Source organism: Lentinus tigrinus (genome assembly GCF_003813185.1).
Source record: "Lentinus tigrinus ALCF2SS1-7 unplaced genomic scaffold L226scaffold_4, whole genome shotgun sequence".
NCBI lineage: Eukaryota > Fungi > Basidiomycota > Agaricomycetes > Polyporales > Polyporaceae > Lentinus > Lentinus tigrinus.
In genome coordinates, this window is record NW_027137913.1 from 877,884 (window position 1) to 893,470 (window position 15,587).

The 15,587-nt window shown below is 58.7% G+C and overlaps 7 protein-coding genes and 1 non-coding gene across 8 annotated transcripts; 5 read left to right on the forward strand and 3 right to left on the reverse strand.

The window, feature by feature from the left end:
* Positions 1 to 255: 255 nt before the first annotated feature.
* On the forward strand, positions 256 to 2,200 carry L226DRAFT_550715 (phosphoglycerate mutase-like protein). Its single transcript, XM_067682766.1, has 7 exons — positions 256 to 514; positions 571 to 810; positions 871 to 1,235; positions 1,296 to 1,347; positions 1,404 to 1,548; positions 1,610 to 1,876; positions 1,938 to 2,200. Exons 1-7 carry the CDS (start codon positions 315 to 317, stop codon positions 2,178 to 2,180), a joined length of 1,512 nt encoding a protein of 503 aa, XP_067539744.1. The 5' UTR covers positions 256 to 314; the 3' UTR covers positions 2,181 to 2,200.
* Positions 2,201 to 2,506: 306 nt separating this feature from the next.
* Positions 2,507 to 3,519, forward strand: L226DRAFT_501688 (profilin). The gene is made up of 4 exons (XM_067677842.1): positions 2,507 to 2,533; positions 2,610 to 2,707; positions 2,793 to 2,930; positions 3,003 to 3,519. The coding sequence occupies exons 1-4, from the start codon at positions 2,521 to 2,523 to the stop codon at positions 3,132 to 3,134; spliced, it is 381 nt and encodes a 126-aa protein (XP_067539745.1). The 5' UTR covers positions 2,507 to 2,520; the 3' UTR covers positions 3,135 to 3,519.
* A 30-nt stretch (positions 3,520 to 3,549) lies between these two features.
* Positions 3,550 to 3,636, reverse strand: L226DRAFT_t45. Its single transcript has one exon. It is a non-coding gene; the product is annotated as a tRNA-Val (tRNA).
* Positions 3,637 to 3,957: 321 nt separating this feature from the next.
* L226DRAFT_243070 (uncharacterized protein) lies at positions 3,958 to 4,750 on the forward strand. Its single transcript, XM_067673187.1, has 2 exons — positions 3,958 to 3,992; positions 4,044 to 4,750. The coding sequence occupies exon 2, from the start codon at positions 4,089 to 4,091 to the stop codon at positions 4,464 to 4,466; it is 378 nt and encodes a 125-aa protein (XP_067539746.1). The 5' UTR covers positions 3,958 to 3,992; positions 4,044 to 4,088; the 3' UTR covers positions 4,467 to 4,750.
* A 91-nt stretch (positions 4,751 to 4,841) lies between these two features.
* On the forward strand, positions 4,842 to 6,261 carry L226DRAFT_243064 (uncharacterized protein). Its single transcript, XM_067673186.1, has 4 exons — positions 4,842 to 4,941; positions 4,997 to 5,421; positions 5,473 to 5,588; positions 5,648 to 6,261. The coding sequence occupies exons 2-4, from the start codon at positions 5,117 to 5,119 to the stop codon at positions 5,872 to 5,874; spliced, it is 648 nt and encodes a 215-aa protein (XP_067539747.1). The 5' UTR covers positions 4,842 to 4,941; positions 4,997 to 5,116; the 3' UTR covers positions 5,875 to 6,261.
* Positions 6,262 to 7,127: 866 nt separating this feature from the next.
* Positions 7,128 to 8,035, forward strand: L226DRAFT_243106 (uncharacterized protein). Its single transcript, XM_067673188.1, has 3 exons — positions 7,128 to 7,711; positions 7,795 to 7,935; positions 7,988 to 8,035. Exons 1-2 carry the CDS (start codon positions 7,404 to 7,406, stop codon positions 7,895 to 7,897), a joined length of 411 nt encoding a protein of 136 aa, XP_067539748.1. The 5' UTR covers positions 7,128 to 7,403; the 3' UTR covers positions 7,898 to 7,935; positions 7,988 to 8,035.
* An 820-nt stretch (positions 8,036 to 8,855) lies between these two features.
* Positions 8,856 to 10,324, reverse strand: L226DRAFT_455894 (uncharacterized protein; the record flags this gene model as incomplete). The annotated part of the gene is made up of 4 exons (XM_067675264.1): positions 8,856 to 8,916; positions 8,982 to 9,320; positions 9,382 to 9,578; positions 9,638 to 10,324. 4 exons carry the CDS (start codon positions 10,322 to 10,324, stop codon positions 8,856 to 8,858), a joined length of 1,284 nt encoding a protein of 427 aa, XP_067539749.1.
* Positions 10,325 to 10,514: 190 nt separating this feature from the next.
* Positions 10,515 to 15,231, reverse strand: L226DRAFT_243112 (uncharacterized protein). The gene is made up of 4 exons (XM_067673189.1): positions 13,069 to 15,231; positions 12,567 to 12,692; positions 10,829 to 12,475; positions 10,515 to 10,764 (listed from the first exon to the last, which is right to left on the reverse strand). Exons 1-4 carry the CDS (start codon positions 15,022 to 15,024, stop codon positions 10,642 to 10,644), a joined length of 3,852 nt encoding a protein of 1,283 aa, XP_067539750.1. The 5' UTR covers positions 15,025 to 15,231; the 3' UTR covers positions 10,515 to 10,641.
* Positions 15,232 to 15,587: the final 356 nt, after the last annotated feature.

A 15,587-nucleotide genomic window follows, 5' to 3' on the forward strand; every position in this document is an offset into this window, starting at 1 on the left:
GCTCCATGAGCAGGAACAAGCGTTGTAGGTAGTGCACAGGTACGTATACGGGACATGAGGGACCTTGCTGCATCATCCATCCGACACACCGGACGCGGCCCGGATTTGCCAGCCCTTGTTGTCGCGTGCCCGGATCGGTACGTACTCTCCCAAGCGAATCCTAATCACGAACGTGCATCCCCGCCTACCGTCTGTAGTCCAATTCTCCATGCCAAGTACCTGACCGGCTGTCCGCATGCTTCCCGACGGCCATATAAGTTTCCGTGCCTGTGTCTGCGCTACCAAGGCATCCACGAGTCTACTGACCACTTACTATGACCATCGCAGCGCTCCTCAGTCTGGCTCCCTGGGCGCTGTTTGCGGGCGTGAGCGGAGCCCTAGCGGGATTCAACCCATTGCACCACTCTGGCCCTGCATCACCTTACTTCGACGCGCCTGCGCAATTCGGCATTCTTTCGACAACTCCTGTGCAGTGTAGCGTCGATCAGGCAGCGTATCTAGTGCGCCATGGCTCGTGAGTGTCCTTATGCGAATCTTACTCCTTATGCCCTGCTGATGGATTTCTTCCAGGCGTTTTCCCGAGCCAGGCTCGTTCGCGGGATGGCAGTCGTTGTTTGCCAAGCTGCAGAACGCGACGTACAATGCGAAGGGGCCTTTGTCTTTCCTACCGTCTTGGACCCCGCCCATTGACGACATCCCCCATGATCCACTCTTCTTATCATCTACCGGATCAAGGGAAGCTTTCGACCTCGGGGTGGAACTGAGAAAACGCTACCGGCTCACCAGGGGTGGGGACAATTTCACAGTCTGGTCAGTTGTACATAAAGCAAAACCCTGGGAGATGTCGTTCTAACCACTGTACATCCAAAGGTCTGCCGGTCAACAGCGAGTTGTGGATACTGCTACCTACTTTACCCTGGGATACCTTTCTCAAGGGAACTACATATCCGCTCCAGGCGAGAACCGTGGCCATGTCATCACGATGCCCGACTCGGTCAACTACACTTTCGCGGATTCGCTCACGCCCTCGGCAGGATGCCCCGCTTACAGCAGTGGAGACACTTCGTTCAAGGCGACGACGTTCCGCGGGACGTACCAGAGCACGATCGCGAATAGGCTGAACAAATACCTGGACGGACTGACATTGAATGCGACCGATATCGGTGTCATGCAAGATCTATGCGGGTTCCAGGCCGAGGTGAACGGAGACACGCGTTTCTGCGACATCTTCACAGGCTAGTGCACGGCTGTATAATGATACTGAACCGTCACTTCTGACCTCACGTCGCTGACAGAATCCGAGTGGCTCGACTATGAATACGCCCATGACCTGAACTATTACTATGGGTAGATCGGGTTGAGCTGCGTAGTCTGCTTTCACACTGATGCCAACGAATCTGAAGTTCAGGTCCTGGTAACCCTTTCTCAGCTACTACGGGCTATCCATGGGTCAAAGCTATAACCGAACTGTTCGTCACTGGCCCTAATGATGCTACCGAGAGCAGTGGCAGCAACTTCGTGCCACCTCCACTGATCATGAGCTTCACGGTCAGTCCGATCCCCGTCGTATTGGCGATCGCGCTGTTGATCTATCGCGTTACCCCCACAGCATGACAACAATCTGCCACCCGCTGTCTCAGCCCTTGGCCTTTGGAACACGTCAGAGCTCTCCGGTGTCTACCCGTTGTCCGCAAAGAGTCCGAACCGACGTCGCACCTTCCGCTCGTCATACCTCGTCTCTTTTCGCGGGTATGTCGCGCTAGAACGCCTGTCATGTGACGAGCACGACCCGCCGACAAGCGTGAAGCACATCGCGAACCAGCCCATCCTGGGACCCGGTGCCAGCGTGAACGCGCAGAAGTACGTCCGCATCAGGGTGAGTGCACAGGCGGCACCTCATTACATCCTGGCGTCGGCACCGCTCACACGATGGACAGATCAACAACGCGGTTGTTCCTGTGCCCGGGTGCGCGTCGGGCCCCGGGTCTTCGTGTCCTCTCGCGTCATTTGCAGCGTACATCAAGAAGCGTGCCGCGGTCGCGGGGGACTTCGTTAAGACTTGCGGTTTGCAAGACGTCAAGAACGCGACGAACACGCTTGACATCTTCACTACTTTTCCGTCGGACGCCGCTCAAACGTCCATGCTACTCGTGCCGCTGCCGTATGCCAGCGCGCCGTAGTAGCGATGCCTGCATGAGTTTACCGGCGGGCGTACTTACGTCGATCTTGTGTTGTTGTGTGCTAGATGTGCATAGTTACTACCTTCACAACGTTCCGTACTGCCTCGCGATAATTGCCCGATAAGCCGGTACAAGGAGTGTGTTAACGAGAATAAGACGACTTAGTAGGAAAGACATAGAATGGTTGTTATCGGATGGCGATCTCCGGCGCGATTGCGACTACGGCGGAGTAGCGTCCCGCACATAATATAGAGTGCTCAATCCGTCTACCTTTCCCCCTCATCTCCTTACAACCTCTCCGCCCCCGTCTGCGTCTCCTCCTCATATTTACGCTGAAACCATGTCTTGGCAAGGTGAATGACGCGCTTCGTCTATGATCGCTCGAATAGCCTACTCAGATCTGTCGCGTCTTGCGCCCGATATGTACAGCGTACGTCGACACCAACCTCCTCGGAACTGGCAAGATCAGCAAGGCTGCCATTGTCGGTCTCGCGGGTGGTGTTTGGGCCTCTTCGCCAGGGTATACGGTGCGTTCGGGTCTCGTCTTGGTAATGGCCACCGTCTGACCTCCGCTCCGCCCATCTATCGGACCACACATTTACTCTCCTTCAGCTCTCCGCTGACGAGCAGAAGACGATTGTGAGCGCGTTCAACGACCCTGCGAACACACAGGCGCACGGTATCCGTCTAGCGGGCCAGAAGTTCTTCACTCTCTCGGCAAACGACCGAAGTGTGTACGGCAAGAAGGGGGTGCGTCATAGCGTCCGGGCCATGCTCTTGCATCGATGCTGATGGCTGGATGTGTTTTCCCCCCTCTGTTAGGGTGATGGATGCGTGCTCGTCAAGACAAAGCAGGCTGTCCTTGTTGCGGAGTACACTGCGCCCATCCAGGCCCCTGAAGCAACACCTGTCGTGGAGAACCTGGCCGATTACTTGATCGGTGTCGGCTACTAGGTTTCCCACTGTTCTCCTTTGGGATCGGATGGCGCGTTCGACGTCGCGCGTGCTGCATAGTCACTACTGCTTTCCTGGATGAAGACTCAACGCAAATTGTATTCAATCACGACCTGGCTTTGTCAATGGCATATCTGTAGTTTTTAGAATGTGCTTCCTGTTCTGACTATGAGTCTTCGCGCAAGCGACTAGTCTGACGAGCAACCGCATGTCGTAACGACCGAGGCGGCGAATGAAATTCGCTCTTAAGACTGAGGGATGACTGAGTGTCTCTTGTGCATTTCGGCTTCCTTTCTGGCACCAGAGTGCTAGTGATTCAGCTAACTCTTACATGACGCATACCCTAAGGTTACCTATCACCATATAGATAGGGAATACTCGACGCTGTTTAGCGGAGAAGAAAGTGGAGCAAAATTGAGTCGACCCAGGTTCGAACTGAGGACCTTCTGTGCACTCCCCTGGAATGTTAGACAGATGCGATAACCAACTACGCCATCGACCCATAAAGAGTGGGGTATACAAAACACTATGATGCGGTTAGTCTACTGACCAGCAAGCCGCGGCCTGGCCACTGGCAGTTTCATTGCCACCACCCTTCGTATTCCACACCATCGTCACGTTGACCACCACTATCGCAGCTCGTCCTAGGTATTCTGAACTTTTGTTTTCCACTGTAGGCAGTCTACTTCATAGTCACACAAGCACATAATGATGAACAAGCCACTAGTATCATCCCGTATAACTGCACTAGAGCTTCAACTTCTCTTTTGCTTTTGAAGCTCAGAGTCCGCCCCTTCTATTGCCAGCCTGACAAGCAAGAGTCCCGTTTCGGACCTTTCAAACCCGCTCTTGGTGTTGGTGAGAGATATCTCGCCTCGTTGACCAGCTATGCGATGAACGCATGTACAGAAATCCCAGAAGACACAGGATCTACCGTTCAAGCGGGAACCCAACATGGTCACGCGTGCGGATGAATCGGGCGGACCTCCCAGTATGCGCCCTTATCCGGGAGTGTGTATACAATACAAGGGGGACCGGGCTCGGATGCTGCAGACAACGGAGGAGTCTGGGAGGAAGTCTCTAGGAGGCAGCATCATCGATGAATTTCGAGGGGACTTGGATGCGCTCTCACTCAACATTTCTGGACAGTCCATGCGCGAGATTAGGATCGTCTGGGGTACCGGGCAAGTTCGCGCTACCTATCCCTTACGGGATGCTGTAAGTTATTGCGCTTTGCGGTCGCGCGATTGGCGCGTAAAACATGATTCAGTAGCTCTGTTGACGCGGGTGTGGTTGACATCCACAGGAATTTTGCAAGCTTATCAAACATAACGTCGTGCGGGCCTTGGCAGACAAAGATACCTTATCTGAACGATATATGTGAGTGCATAATCCCTGTTAATGCATTGCTTATGGTCCGCCATGTACAGAGCGCAAATATACTACTCGGAAGGGTAGGTTTCAAATAGTACTGCACGGAGTATAGGTTGAGCGTCGTCCGTGCAGGAACAGCACGATCAATCTCCGTGCATCTACAAGTGGGCAACAGAAGTACAAGACCTCCAGCTCGAAGCGACTTGAAGTGTCTCCGTCGAATCGAACGCCATCATCAGCTTCTGCCCTCACCCATCCGCCGTCTTCTTCCGGGATTCCGCATATTGTGTCACCTCATGCGACTGCCTTCCATGCACCACGAGCACCCCAAATTCTCCCTCCGATTCACATAGGGCGAAATAACTATCAGAGCACCCTTGATTACGGACAGAGGTCACCCCCTCCTGTATGTTCTACCGCGACGTGTTTCTCGGTGACGGTTGCACGTTCCTTGTCAGTCATGGTGCTGACACAATCCCGTCTTCCAGGCTGCGACATTCCTCGGGCAGGCATCCTCAGCGCTGGCTTCAGCGAGTACGGCTAAACGGTTACTGAGCACCCCCAAATCCTTGCCTATCTCGAGCAATGCAGGGTCGCGGGCCCTCGCGATGCTTGCACAGCCTGCGTTGACACCCAGAACGTGCGTACGACTGGCGGATCTTTCTGAGGAATCCGTGTTCTCCACTTCACCGGTGGTCAGATTCCTCGTCATACGTGACGCCGTGACGTTCCGTGAAGGTGAACGAACCAATGCATACGAGGCGTATATCACAGATGGCGACGGTTATGCCTGGATTGCGCTTGCCTCAGCGCTGAACGGGCGCGTATGCAATGAAGACGAGAGACGCAGCCTGCAAGTCGGATCGGTTGCCAGGATATCGGGAATATCTCGTCTGCAGCAACCCGACACATGGTAAGCCCTGCAGAATCTTCCACAACTGCTTTGTCCTCATTGGTTGCTTAGCATCGCCTTGATACGCGATTTTGAGCTCCTGGATGCCTCCAGCATCCTGCCGGCTGTGACAGACCACTGCGCCGCAGACACCAGCATAACGTATCCGGTCAAATCAATAAGCGTCGGTGAGTCATAATTGATGATTGGCAGTAAACTGTATATCCGGAGTTCATTTCTCGCCTAGCCCATTCGGACTTGCAACAAGAGCGTGCTGCTCGCCTCCTCACCGAGATGAAGCTCCGGGAGGAACGGAAGCGGCGTGTGATCCTCGAGCGAGCTCTCGCGGACGTCTGCCGCGACCTGCATCGCAAGAACGCCCTGGTACCGGCAGCACTCAAAGCGCTTGAAACTCTCGACGCGCTTGCCGATGCAGCGATGATCGTCGACCGGGGGCAGACCGGAGACGAATAGGAGATATCTGGAGCGCTCCGACGAAATACGCTGAAGATTGAGTTCTTCTCGGCTGGTATTATATTGTCATTGTGTTCTGAATATTGTATTTCTTGGGCGGATAGGTGGATGATCATTGTCCTTAACATGAGTTGGAATTTCCGGCTAACCATGTGAGCGATGGCTTACAGGGCGGCGCTTCGAGATAGCGCTTGGACCCACACAGCCGGGTGTGTGCCCGAACTTCCTTGTCACGATTTACTCCAACTCCTCCCATTGAACCACACACGCGCTTTTCTTAGACCGTTTCCTTCCAGTTTGCGGCCCGACGTAGAAGTCAGCCTATTTACGTTCCCTGGAACACGAATGCCGAACGCCTATTGACAACTTTATTACCCCATAGGGATGCGGACTTTTACCATCAAGTAGTTCCAGGTGCGTTATCTGCTTCATCTATTAACCATCAAACCACTCACACATGCAGCATGCTCATTTGGGCAACCACAAAGCGCCGCAGGAAGGACGCCTTGACAACTTGCAGTACGCCGCCGCCAGGGCATATCCCAGTTTGACTTAAGCTGACAGCAATGCCGTCGGACGCTGTCCGCATGACGAGATTGCGGCTGCATGGAACGACAGACAGGCGCACTACGGTGGTACCGACAATATCCAGCCAGAGCCATCAGCGTGTTTGCGCTCAGCCGCTCTCATCACCGGAGCAGATTGTCATCGGCTCGTGTTCCAATGCCACTCATTACCGGCGGTGTCGGTGAGAAAACTTTCATCCTATCCAGATTTGATTACCCTCTGACTAGGTTAGGATCGAGATCGTTATGCAAAGAATATTGGCAGGCTGAAGAGAGGTCCCTTCTCCCCATCTGCCATGAAGAGAGTGAAGAAGTCGCCCAAATGGTTGTCGTTCGGGATGATCGTTTTTCCGGAGCGTCGTGCAAGCTCCGAATCGCTGGTTGCCAGGCAGGCAGTGAGTACATCTCTTCTGCACCGCTCAAGTGTCCAAAGAGCTCTGAACAACATGACCCACCGGTGTTCTTCAGAATTCGCTTCAAAGATCCTGACGCTCACCCCCGCGGCATTTGCGCTCGTATAAATCCACCACCATTTGCCCTTTGAAGAAGCGGTGACGAGTCGGAATAGACCACAAATCTTTCTTCCGCACCCGATCACGTGTATCTCGCGCGTCACCTCCATGGGGTTCAGTTACGAGATGTGGACGGGACATTGCCATCTTGACATGTTCTCCCCCTTCCTCCCTCTACAGCAGCTCTCACGGCTGCTTCACCTGACACAGGCTCGAGCTATGTGGTACAAGGGCGTCCGGCATGTTGGACATCTCATGTCCCGCGCGGTAGTCGACCACGGTGAGCCTCTCTGAGCGGCAGACGACCTAACACCAAGACAACACCGATGATAAGTACCGTCCGACACAACCCAGCAAGAGACACCAGGCCTCCCCCATAGCGAAACACCCGCGCCTCTAAAGCCGTCAGCCCAGCCCAATCCTCAATCCTCAGCCATCCGACATCGACATCATGCCCGCCGCTCTCACCCCGCACGCCGCCGCCGCCTTCAAGAACCACCTCAACTACCACATCTGCGTCGAAAGCCCCGTCATGCGCATCGAGAGCCTCGAGCGCTGCGCAGAGACCGAGCTCTTCGGCTTCCGCAAGGGCCTCATCGCGGACCTCTCCGACGGCGCGGGCGGGTCCGAGTTCGTCCTCCTCCCCGTCGACTACCAGGTCTTCGGGGCCCACCGGGGAGGGTTTCAGGACGGCCGGACGCTGAGCGTCGGGGACGTGGTTCGGATCGAGCGCATGGTCCGTCTTCCGGCGAGCGTGGGGTGAGCCTGAGGCTGTGTGTCTCTAGATCTGTCACTGGCACGGTGTGCGCCGGGTGCTCATTGCAGCTCTCTGATACTACAAGGTCTAGCATCTTGGTCTACTCGATGGAGCTCTGCAACGGTGAAGACGATGGTGTCGAGCTCCTCGTGACCAAGGACGAGGACGGGGAAGCGGCAGAGGTCTAAGATGGAGGACGCGATGGAGGCCTAATTGTATTACACTGGTAAGGTCGTCCCGTCCGCTACTTTGCTGCCTTCATGCTGAACAAGACTCAGTACTCCGGATTTACGGTTCGAGTTCCTCACTCGGATGCCTTGCGTTGACGGTATACTGTATGTACGATAGATAGCTCGGGGTAGCTCTTGGTCCGGCGGGACGTCTGCAGTGCCCGGGACGAAGAGAATGTATCCCATTTGACAGCTCACATGCACAGAGAGTGATCGGAGGCTTGTACACAATGGGCCTTTGGTGGATGAAGCCCTTGGGTACCGCAAGCTTCTCAAGTCCACTCGATCACACCACCAGTCCGCAAACTCGTCGTGTCGACCACCCGAAGCGACAGGGCGCAAACCTCATTTGACGCATGGATCGGCGTCTTGATACAGCCCGGCAAACCACCCAAGGACGTAATAGTCCGCGCTCCGACTTGACACATTTCAGCATATATGTGGACAACGCTCAACAGCACATGATGGCTATGAAGCGCTAAGCCACGAAGGTCCGCTGACGCAGAAAGACAAAACACGCAGCATTAAATTCTCTACTATACAAACACGGCATGAACATGCAATAACATCATGACATAACATAAGGTATAATAGCAGACAGACAAGGAAGGGTACACGACAAGAGCAGAACAGCAAGCGTTCGGCTACAAGGCTCGGAAGGTGGGGCAGCGCAGAAGGGGAGTCGCGTGAACGATACAGGGTAAGTATGTGTGGTGTGTGTGGTGCGTACGCATGTGCGATGGACTACAACAAGTAAGAGCGCAGATTGTTCCTGGGGGAAACGGGAGAGAAAACAGAACATGACATGCGATAGAGAACATAGAATGCGAGAAGCGATGCAAGGGTAATGGCGATGCAGGTCTATGAAGGAGATGTTGATGCACAGAAAACAGGTACAGTGTCCGAGCACGTTCATTTACGGTGGCAGCAGGCGTTCCTTCGCGGTGACTGTCCTGATCCAGATCTCTCCAGGACGGCTGCAACACGCAAGAAGTCATCAGCACATCCGTCCACAAGACCATCACGACACTATCAGACGTACCTCTTCTCCCTCAAAATCCGGAACACCATCCTCCGCTCCTCCTCCTTCGCCGCGCGCTCCGGACTGACGCTGACATGCGCCGCAGCGCCGATCGCCCTGATGGGAAACGCGCCTCTACAGCGCGCCTGAAGATCCGCAAGGCCCTCGTTCGTGCCCTCTGCCTCAACGACGACGGTGCCGTACCAGCCGGGGTCGATTAGCCACACGCCTCCCGGTCCGGGCCCGGGGCCCACGCACTTCGGCACGGACACTCGGAGCATTTTTCCGCTCGACGAGGGCCGAATGGTAAATGACGAGCGGTGGACCCAGCGCACGACCATATGGTGGCCACCTTGAGGTCTGGAAGGAGCACCGCCCGTCAGTCTCGCATGCCATGGAAAGCGTCGATGAAGGTACATACGTCTCGGTCTTCATCCTGTCCTGGAGCAGCTGGAGATTTGCCGCGATCTCCTCGCCCCACGGCGCGATGTCGATATGGCAGATCGGGTTCCCACTGCCCATCGTGCGCACGACGCGGTGGAAGTATGACGGCGGGAACGAGAGCGTCGGCAAGTACTTGGGCAGGTCGCCGGAGCGTGAGTACGCGTAGTCCAGGTCCTGCACAAGTGAACTGTCAGCTTGACGACCAGAAGCATATAAGAAGGCTTGGAACTCACAATGAGATAGCTGCCGTCCCACACCATCCGCCCCACGTTGCCCTCGTCGCCGACGGCAGTGTCCCAGACGACGTCGCCTGCGCGCAACATGTGCGTCACACCCGCACGCTTGAGCTCTTGTTCGCACTCGAGCACGCTCGCGTCCGACAGCCAGTCGCCTTCTGGTGACGGGACGAAGACTTGAAGTAGGGGCGCTCTCCGGATACGGAACAGAGGGGACTGGAAGGTGCCCGGTCCGCTCCCATTCATCGGCGGCGAGTCTGGTCCATGGAACTGGGCGATGCTCGGGTTGTGATGCAGGCTCGGGTCAGTGAAGGAGCCAGAACGTGAGTGCCCATAACCGTGTCCATGCTGCGAGCGACTGAACATGGACGTGGGGGACGGCGCGCGGCTGGAGCTCCGCGAGAAGCTCTTCTTGGGCGTCGGGTACTGGTTCGGGACGTGGTTGACAGAGTTCGTTGATCCACCCCATCCGCGCGCGGGACTGCGGGCCCTGTCGCGCGCCATGGCGGAAGCGACGCGAGCTTCAGCCTCGGCCTGCGCGCGGAGGCGAAGGACGACGCGCGTATATGACCTGCACGCCGCCTGGAGCGACTGCACGACCTCGCGCTGTCGGGGATGGCGGGTCTGGAGGTACTGCTCCGCGTAGCGAGCGAACTGATGCTGGGGCACGGACACGCCGTGCATGTATGCGCTCAAGTCCTATCACAGGGAAGACACGTTCTGTCAGACAAAGCACACGGCGGACGACAACGGGACACGTACTGCCAAAGTGAGCGAGATCGGCTCGCTCTCAGGGAAAGCCCACCTCGCATATCCAACAGTGCGCAAGTATCTCTCCAAAACGCGCTCGGTTAGCTCCCGATCGCCGTAGAGCAGCGACCGAATAGCGTTGCTGACGCTCGAGAGCGCAAGCCAGTCGCCAAAAGGCAAATAGCCGACAAGCTGTCCAAGCAGTGCTGGTTCGGCCACGTGCCGCTCAAGCGGGTAGAAGGTAGGCTCCTTCAACGCTTCCTCCTCAGCTTCCGCAGGTTCGTCGGGGGCTGGTGTGACGTTCTCGATGCCTTCAGGACGGGCCTTCTCGAGGGCCTGTCCACGTCTTCGCGAACGTGCACGCGCATACTCCTCTGGTGACGTAGGACTGAGAGGAGGCTCTGGCAAGGACGTCTTGTCTGATCGAGGGCTACTGACCGAGACGTCTGTGGGGTGCTTCTTCGGAGGCGGAGGTGGAAGGGAGTCGTCAATGCTGCGGGTCCTTGAGTGGTGGACTGCGGATGGCTCGTCAGGAGGCGTAAATGGCGATAGCGGCTTGTGGCGTAATGTCGGACTCTTGACAGGGACGGGCTGCTCGGGACGCCGTTGTTGGGAGGAGTGCCCGTTGGAACCGTGCATAGGAGCGCCCTTGGTCGCGCTGAGCTTCTCCATCTGCCGCTCTGTCAGCACCTTCACAGGACGAGTAGGCACAGGGGACTCGGAGGAGATGACTCGGGAGCGAGAGTCGCCATGACGTCTATCCGTGGCGTGCTTGTCACCGCGCATCTGGAAGGGGGAAGCGAGGGAGGAGGTGGTGGAAGAGGATGGGTTGGAAGAGGCACCGTCGAGGGAAGCAGGGGTAGGTTTAGGGACGGACTTTGATGGGCCGTCGCGCGTACGGACTGGGGGCGCGTCCTCCACGGGTGTGGGCGGCTTAGCACCCAACGTGTTAGGGGCATGTCCATTCAAGAGTGACTGCGATGGCGTCTGGCTCTGTGGTTGCGAAGGCGCCTGAGACGCCTCGGACATCCGGGTCACACGGGACTTGGACTTGCTCAGCTTCCGCGTCCGCGTGGGCTGGGATTCTGGTGGGGTAGAGAGACTTCCGGGAGCAGTGGGAGGGCTCTGGGGGAGGGAAGGGGAAGGGCGGCGAGGATGGTCTTCCCTCTGAGCACGGGCTGGGCCTGTGCTGGCGGTGAGGGCGGACGTTCGATGCTCGTCGTCTGAGCTGGTCGCAGCGGGCAGCTTGGGTGACGTAGAGCGGGGAGTAGGGTAACCATTCACGAACTGACTGGAACCATTACTGTGCTCCGTGCGCACGTCCTTCACGTCATCCTCGTCCTGAGAGTCCGGGTCGGAGGTGGCAACGGCCATCCACGCGCGCGGGTCGACGATCTCGGCCTCGAGCTCTGCAGCGGCCATGGCTGCGAAGATGAGGGGGCGGCCCTGGACAGGCCCGGAGGCGCTGTGGACAGCGACGGGCTGGTCCGATTTCATAGGAGACGAGCGGGGAGGGGACGGACGGCTTGGCGAGGACTTGTTCGGGGGCGTGGGGGGCTTCTGGGGGTGGCCAGTGGGCGAACGCCTGGACGGGAGGGGATATCGCGTGTCCGACTCTGGGGACAGCACGCTCTGATCGAGATCGATGGTCCGCGTCTTGCTCTTTGTCTTCGGTGCCTGGATCGGGGCAGGCGGGGTGTGCACTGCTGGGAGTGCGGCGGCGGCGCTGGAGGGCTGGGGCTGGGGCGGCGATTGGGCTTTTGAGGCGTGCCCGACAGAGGCGGACGTCTTTGCAGGACTCCTCTTGCTCGTCGCCGGGGCAGGGAGATCAGGCGGGGAAGGCGAAGCGGGGGCAGGCTGAGGCACTGAATCGACGATGCTCCGGCGTTTGGGTACACTGGGGCTCGGCGGGGACACACTCACTGATGGCTGCGTGGCGGGGAGGGCAGGCATCGGCGGGGGGGCTTCGCGATTCGCGTCGGGGGCGTCGCCCAGGAGCGCGTCGAATGAAAAGTTGAAGCCACTGAGATGTAGCGAGTGGAGCTGCACCTCGGGAGGGGGCCGCCCGGCGGCAGACGGCACACGCTGCAGCACGGAAGACGTCAACCACCTGACAGACGCATAACTTTGCCTGCGTCCGCGACCGAACAGAAGCAGGCTACAATAACACACGTACCTGGCGAGCGTCGCTTGTGCTATGCGATCCACTGGCAGTGTTGGGAGACGTACTCGCGTCGACGGCGGACGGGGCGAGCGGTGCAGGGTCGGGAGCAGGAGGAGGGGGAGGAGGTGGTGTCGGGGGCTGTTGTCGCAACGCGTTAGCATCAGAAATAAGTACAAGGCCGGGCTGGGAGAATACACGGAGATGGGAAGAAGCTTGCCTCGCGGAGCGTGCTTCCGTTCTCGACGCGCCCACGTGACCCACAGGAACGTGTCTCTCTCGGCTGCAGAACCTGGGACCCTCGCGTGCAGTGCGGCTCGCCCGCGCGACCGACGGCCTATTGTATCTTTGGGCACCGATCTCGGGGCAACGGGCACCTTGTTTTATGGCTGCCCCCTCGACGATCGCAAGACGTCATCGCCCTGGCCGGAAACGGCGTCCATCTAACCACCACCACCGACGTAATCGCCCTCGCCCTCCTCTTCATTTTTACACAGAGTAAAATGTTCGTCCCTACCTTGGCATCATGCATAATAATATGCGTGCTTGTTGCCGGCGTGCTCGTCTCGCTCTCCGACGCCGCCTTCGATGGCAGCCCAAACGCAGCCAGCAGCGAGTACTTTCTCCTCCGTGGCGGCCGTCCATTCCTGTTCGTCTCCACTGAGCTTGTCGAGGGCTGCGAAGCCAGACTCGGCGCAGCTGCCTTCGTGCTTGCCTTTGTATCGGACGCGCTTGGCTGCCCATACGCCGCGCTCGATGCATGCTCCGGCCCCGGCGCGATCTCCCGAGCAGAACGCGATGGTGACGCAGTCGGCGACGGCGCATACGCGGGGAAGTCGGTGGTAACGTTCAGGTGTGAGTGTGTCGTCGCCTTCGCAGGAGATGAACCGCGTCCGACTGCCTCCAGATCCGACCCACCGTGCGTCGCACTCGCAGCCGCCTGCTGCTTCTCCTGACGTATGCGCGAGCGCCCCGTCCCCGTGCCCATTGTCCGCCCTCGCTCCGGCGAGCTCTCCCTCTCCCTCTCCTTCCCCTTCTCGTCATCCAGGACCGCGATGCGCCGCGTCACCTTCCTTTCAGGCAGCAGCACACGATCGCCCACCACACGCGTCTGGTTCTCGTCCCGCTTCTGATCCTGGGGGGCAGTATTCACCGGCGTCCGCGAAGACGAAGACGAAGCCGCAGACGGGGCGGAGATCGCAGAAGAACCCGCTGCTGGGGCAATCTGTGAGCTGTCCGAGACCTTCGGGGTGCGCGGGGTTGAGCGCGGAGGCTCAGACGACGCATGTGGCGAGCTCGTCGCCATTCCGGGCAAGCCAGGCGGCGCACCAGCGCTCAGGTGGGCCCGCTTCGGCGTGCTGAACTTGTCTTCCCCGCCGTCGTGATCCGTGCTCGCAGATGCGGCGATGACCACAGCTCGCGCGGGCGCAGGGAAGACAATCGGCGAGGGCGCGGACGGCCTGGGCAACGAGGGCGACGCTTCTTTGTATACGCCCTCCAGCGGCCTCCCCGATGCCGAGACTGAAGGAACAGCACTCGCCTGCGCCCGCCTGCCATCGTCAGCTACTCTCCTCCGCGTCACCTTCCTCTCGGGGAGCAGCACCCGGTCTCCTGCGCTCCGGCCCTGCTGCTGCTGCGATTGCGGCTCGTCCTTCAGATAGCCTCCACCACCTTCTGCGCCGCCGCCCTTCACCGGTGAGTTCTCTCTGCGACTCCGAGGATGCTGGACTTCGTCGCGAGCCGGAGCTTGGGCTTGGGCTGGGGCTTGAGCTTGTGCCAGGTCGCCGCGCCGTTTCTGCGTCAGCTTCCGAGCAGGCAGCAGCACGCGCTCGCCCTGCACCCGCGCGCCATGCACCTGCATCCCGCCGCCCGCGTCCTCGCTCCCACTTGCGCCTGCGCTCGTGCTTGGGGCGAACAGGCCTTCGCCATTGCTCGGCCTCCACCCTACCTCGCGCCCTGCTTCTCCTCGGCCCTGCGCTCGTGACCCCTCCCCCGTCCCGGCCTCCGCTCTCTTCAGGATACCCCGCGTCTTCTCCTGTACAGGCGTCGCAGGCTGTTCCCTCTCCTTCTCTCTCGCGACTTGGCTCTTCTTCCTCTCCCTTTGCCTGTCCCCCGCAGCGACCTGCTCTCGCTCCCACCGCGCCGCCTGCTCTCTCTCCCATTCTCTTTCCCTCTCCCTTTCCGAGTGAGACGAAGGCCCGCGTTGCATCTGAGCCGGGGCGGCGACCTGGCTCGCCCCCGCCTTGCGCGGGGCGAGCGCTATGGGCCCGGAGACGACCGGCTTCGCGTGCGCGCCGTGGGCGGTCGCGAACCGCGCATATAGTGGTGTTTCCGGCGAGGTTGGGGAAGAGGGCCCGAGGGGCGCGGGCGCGGAGACGGTGATGGAATGGGGATGGGGATGGGAATGGGGTTGGGGAGCGGACGAGGAAGGCGACGAGATGGAGTTGGTCCGTTTCCGGAGGAGGTGCTTCATGCTCGGGGTCGTCTAGGTCGTCCGGGTGCGAGTGCGAAGTGCGAGTGCGAGTGCGAAAGTTTCCCTAGTACTGGTATCTGACAGGATCGCAGCGAAGGAACAATGCAGAAGGTCGGAACTTGCGCACGAGTAGTGATGGAGGGGAGGGCGAGTACTCACCGAAGAATGTACCTAGCGGGAGACCTGGTGCGCTATTGCTGTTGCTGGAGTATGCAGCTCCGGCGTGCGCGTGCGCGTGTGCAAGACTTGAGGTGCACGCAGCGCAGCGTGTGGAATGGAATGGAGAGTTCGTGAGCTTGTCCGAGATGTCGTCAAGCCGGGCTCGGCCTGTCCTGAGGCTGCGGCCCACTCCAATGCAAAGTTAATGGATCGCCCGTGCCTGAGTTGGAGGTGTCAGAACGCCGCCGCACGGCGCAGATCCCAATTTCCGAGGCTCGAGGTCGCTTGCTGGGCCGAGAGACTCAGAGAGAGAAGGAGCGCGACGTACCTCTTAGGCGTTTTTTTACGCAGAAAGTCACCGTGATCAAAGCCACAAAGATGCCCGAGGGGGATTGGCCTCGAGG

Excerpts from the sequence above, each read along its gene's own strand:
- L226DRAFT_550715 (XM_067682766.1), top strand. The coding sequence starts at position 315 with ATGACCATCGCAGCGCTCCTCAGTCTGGCTCCCTGGGCGCTGTTTGCG. Across the intron at positions 515-570 it reads TATCTAGTGCGCCATGGCTC|GCGTTTTCCCGAGCCAGGCT; the intron begins GTGAGTGTCCTT and ends GATTTCTTCCAG. Across the intron at positions 811-870 it reads GGGGACAATTTCACAGTCTG|GTCTGCCGGTCAACAGCGAG; the intron begins GTCAGTTGTACA and ends GTACATCCAAAG.
- L226DRAFT_501688 (XM_067677842.1), top strand. Across the intron at positions 2,708-2,792 it reads CCTCTTCGCCAGGGTATACG|CTCTCCGCTGACGAGCAGAA; the intron begins GTGCGTTCGGGT and ends ACTCTCCTTCAG. Across the intron at positions 2,931-3,002 it reads GTGTGTACGGCAAGAAGGGG|GGTGATGGATGCGTGCTCGT; the intron begins GTGCGTCATAGC and ends CCCCTCTGTTAG.
- L226DRAFT_243070 (XM_067673187.1), top strand. The coding sequence starts at position 4,089 with ATGGTCACGCGTGCGGATGAATCGGGCGGACCTCCCAGTATGCGCCCT.
- L226DRAFT_243064 (XM_067673186.1), top strand. The coding sequence starts at position 5,117 with ATGCTTGCACAGCCTGCGTTGACACCCAGAACGTGCGTACGACTGGCG. Across the intron at positions 5,422-5,472 it reads CTGCAGCAACCCGACACATG|CATCGCCTTGATACGCGATT; the intron begins GTAAGCCCTGCA and ends TTGGTTGCTTAG. Across the intron at positions 5,589-5,647 it reads GGTCAAATCAATAAGCGTCG|CCCATTCGGACTTGCAACAA; the intron begins GTGAGTCATAAT and ends TTTCTCGCCTAG.
- L226DRAFT_243106 (XM_067673188.1), top strand. The coding sequence starts at position 7,404 with ATGCCCGCCGCTCTCACCCCGCACGCCGCCGCCGCCTTCAAGAACCAC. Across the intron at positions 7,712-7,794 it reads CGTCTTCCGGCGAGCGTGGG|GTCTAGCATCTTGGTCTACT; the intron begins GTGAGCCTGAGG and ends TGATACTACAAG.
- L226DRAFT_243112 (XM_067673189.1), bottom strand. The coding sequence starts at position 15,024 with ATGAAGCACCTCCTCCGGAAACGGACCAACTCCATCTCGTCGCCTTCC. Across the intron at positions 12,476-12,566 it reads GCACAAGCGACGCTCGCCAG|CGTGTGCCGTCTGCCGCCGG; the intron begins GTACGTGTGTTA and ends TCCGTGCTGCAG. Across the intron at positions 10,765-10,828 it reads AGCACCCCACAGACGTCTCG|AGGAGTATGCGCGTGCACGT; the intron begins GTCAGTAGCCCT and ends CTACGTCACCAG.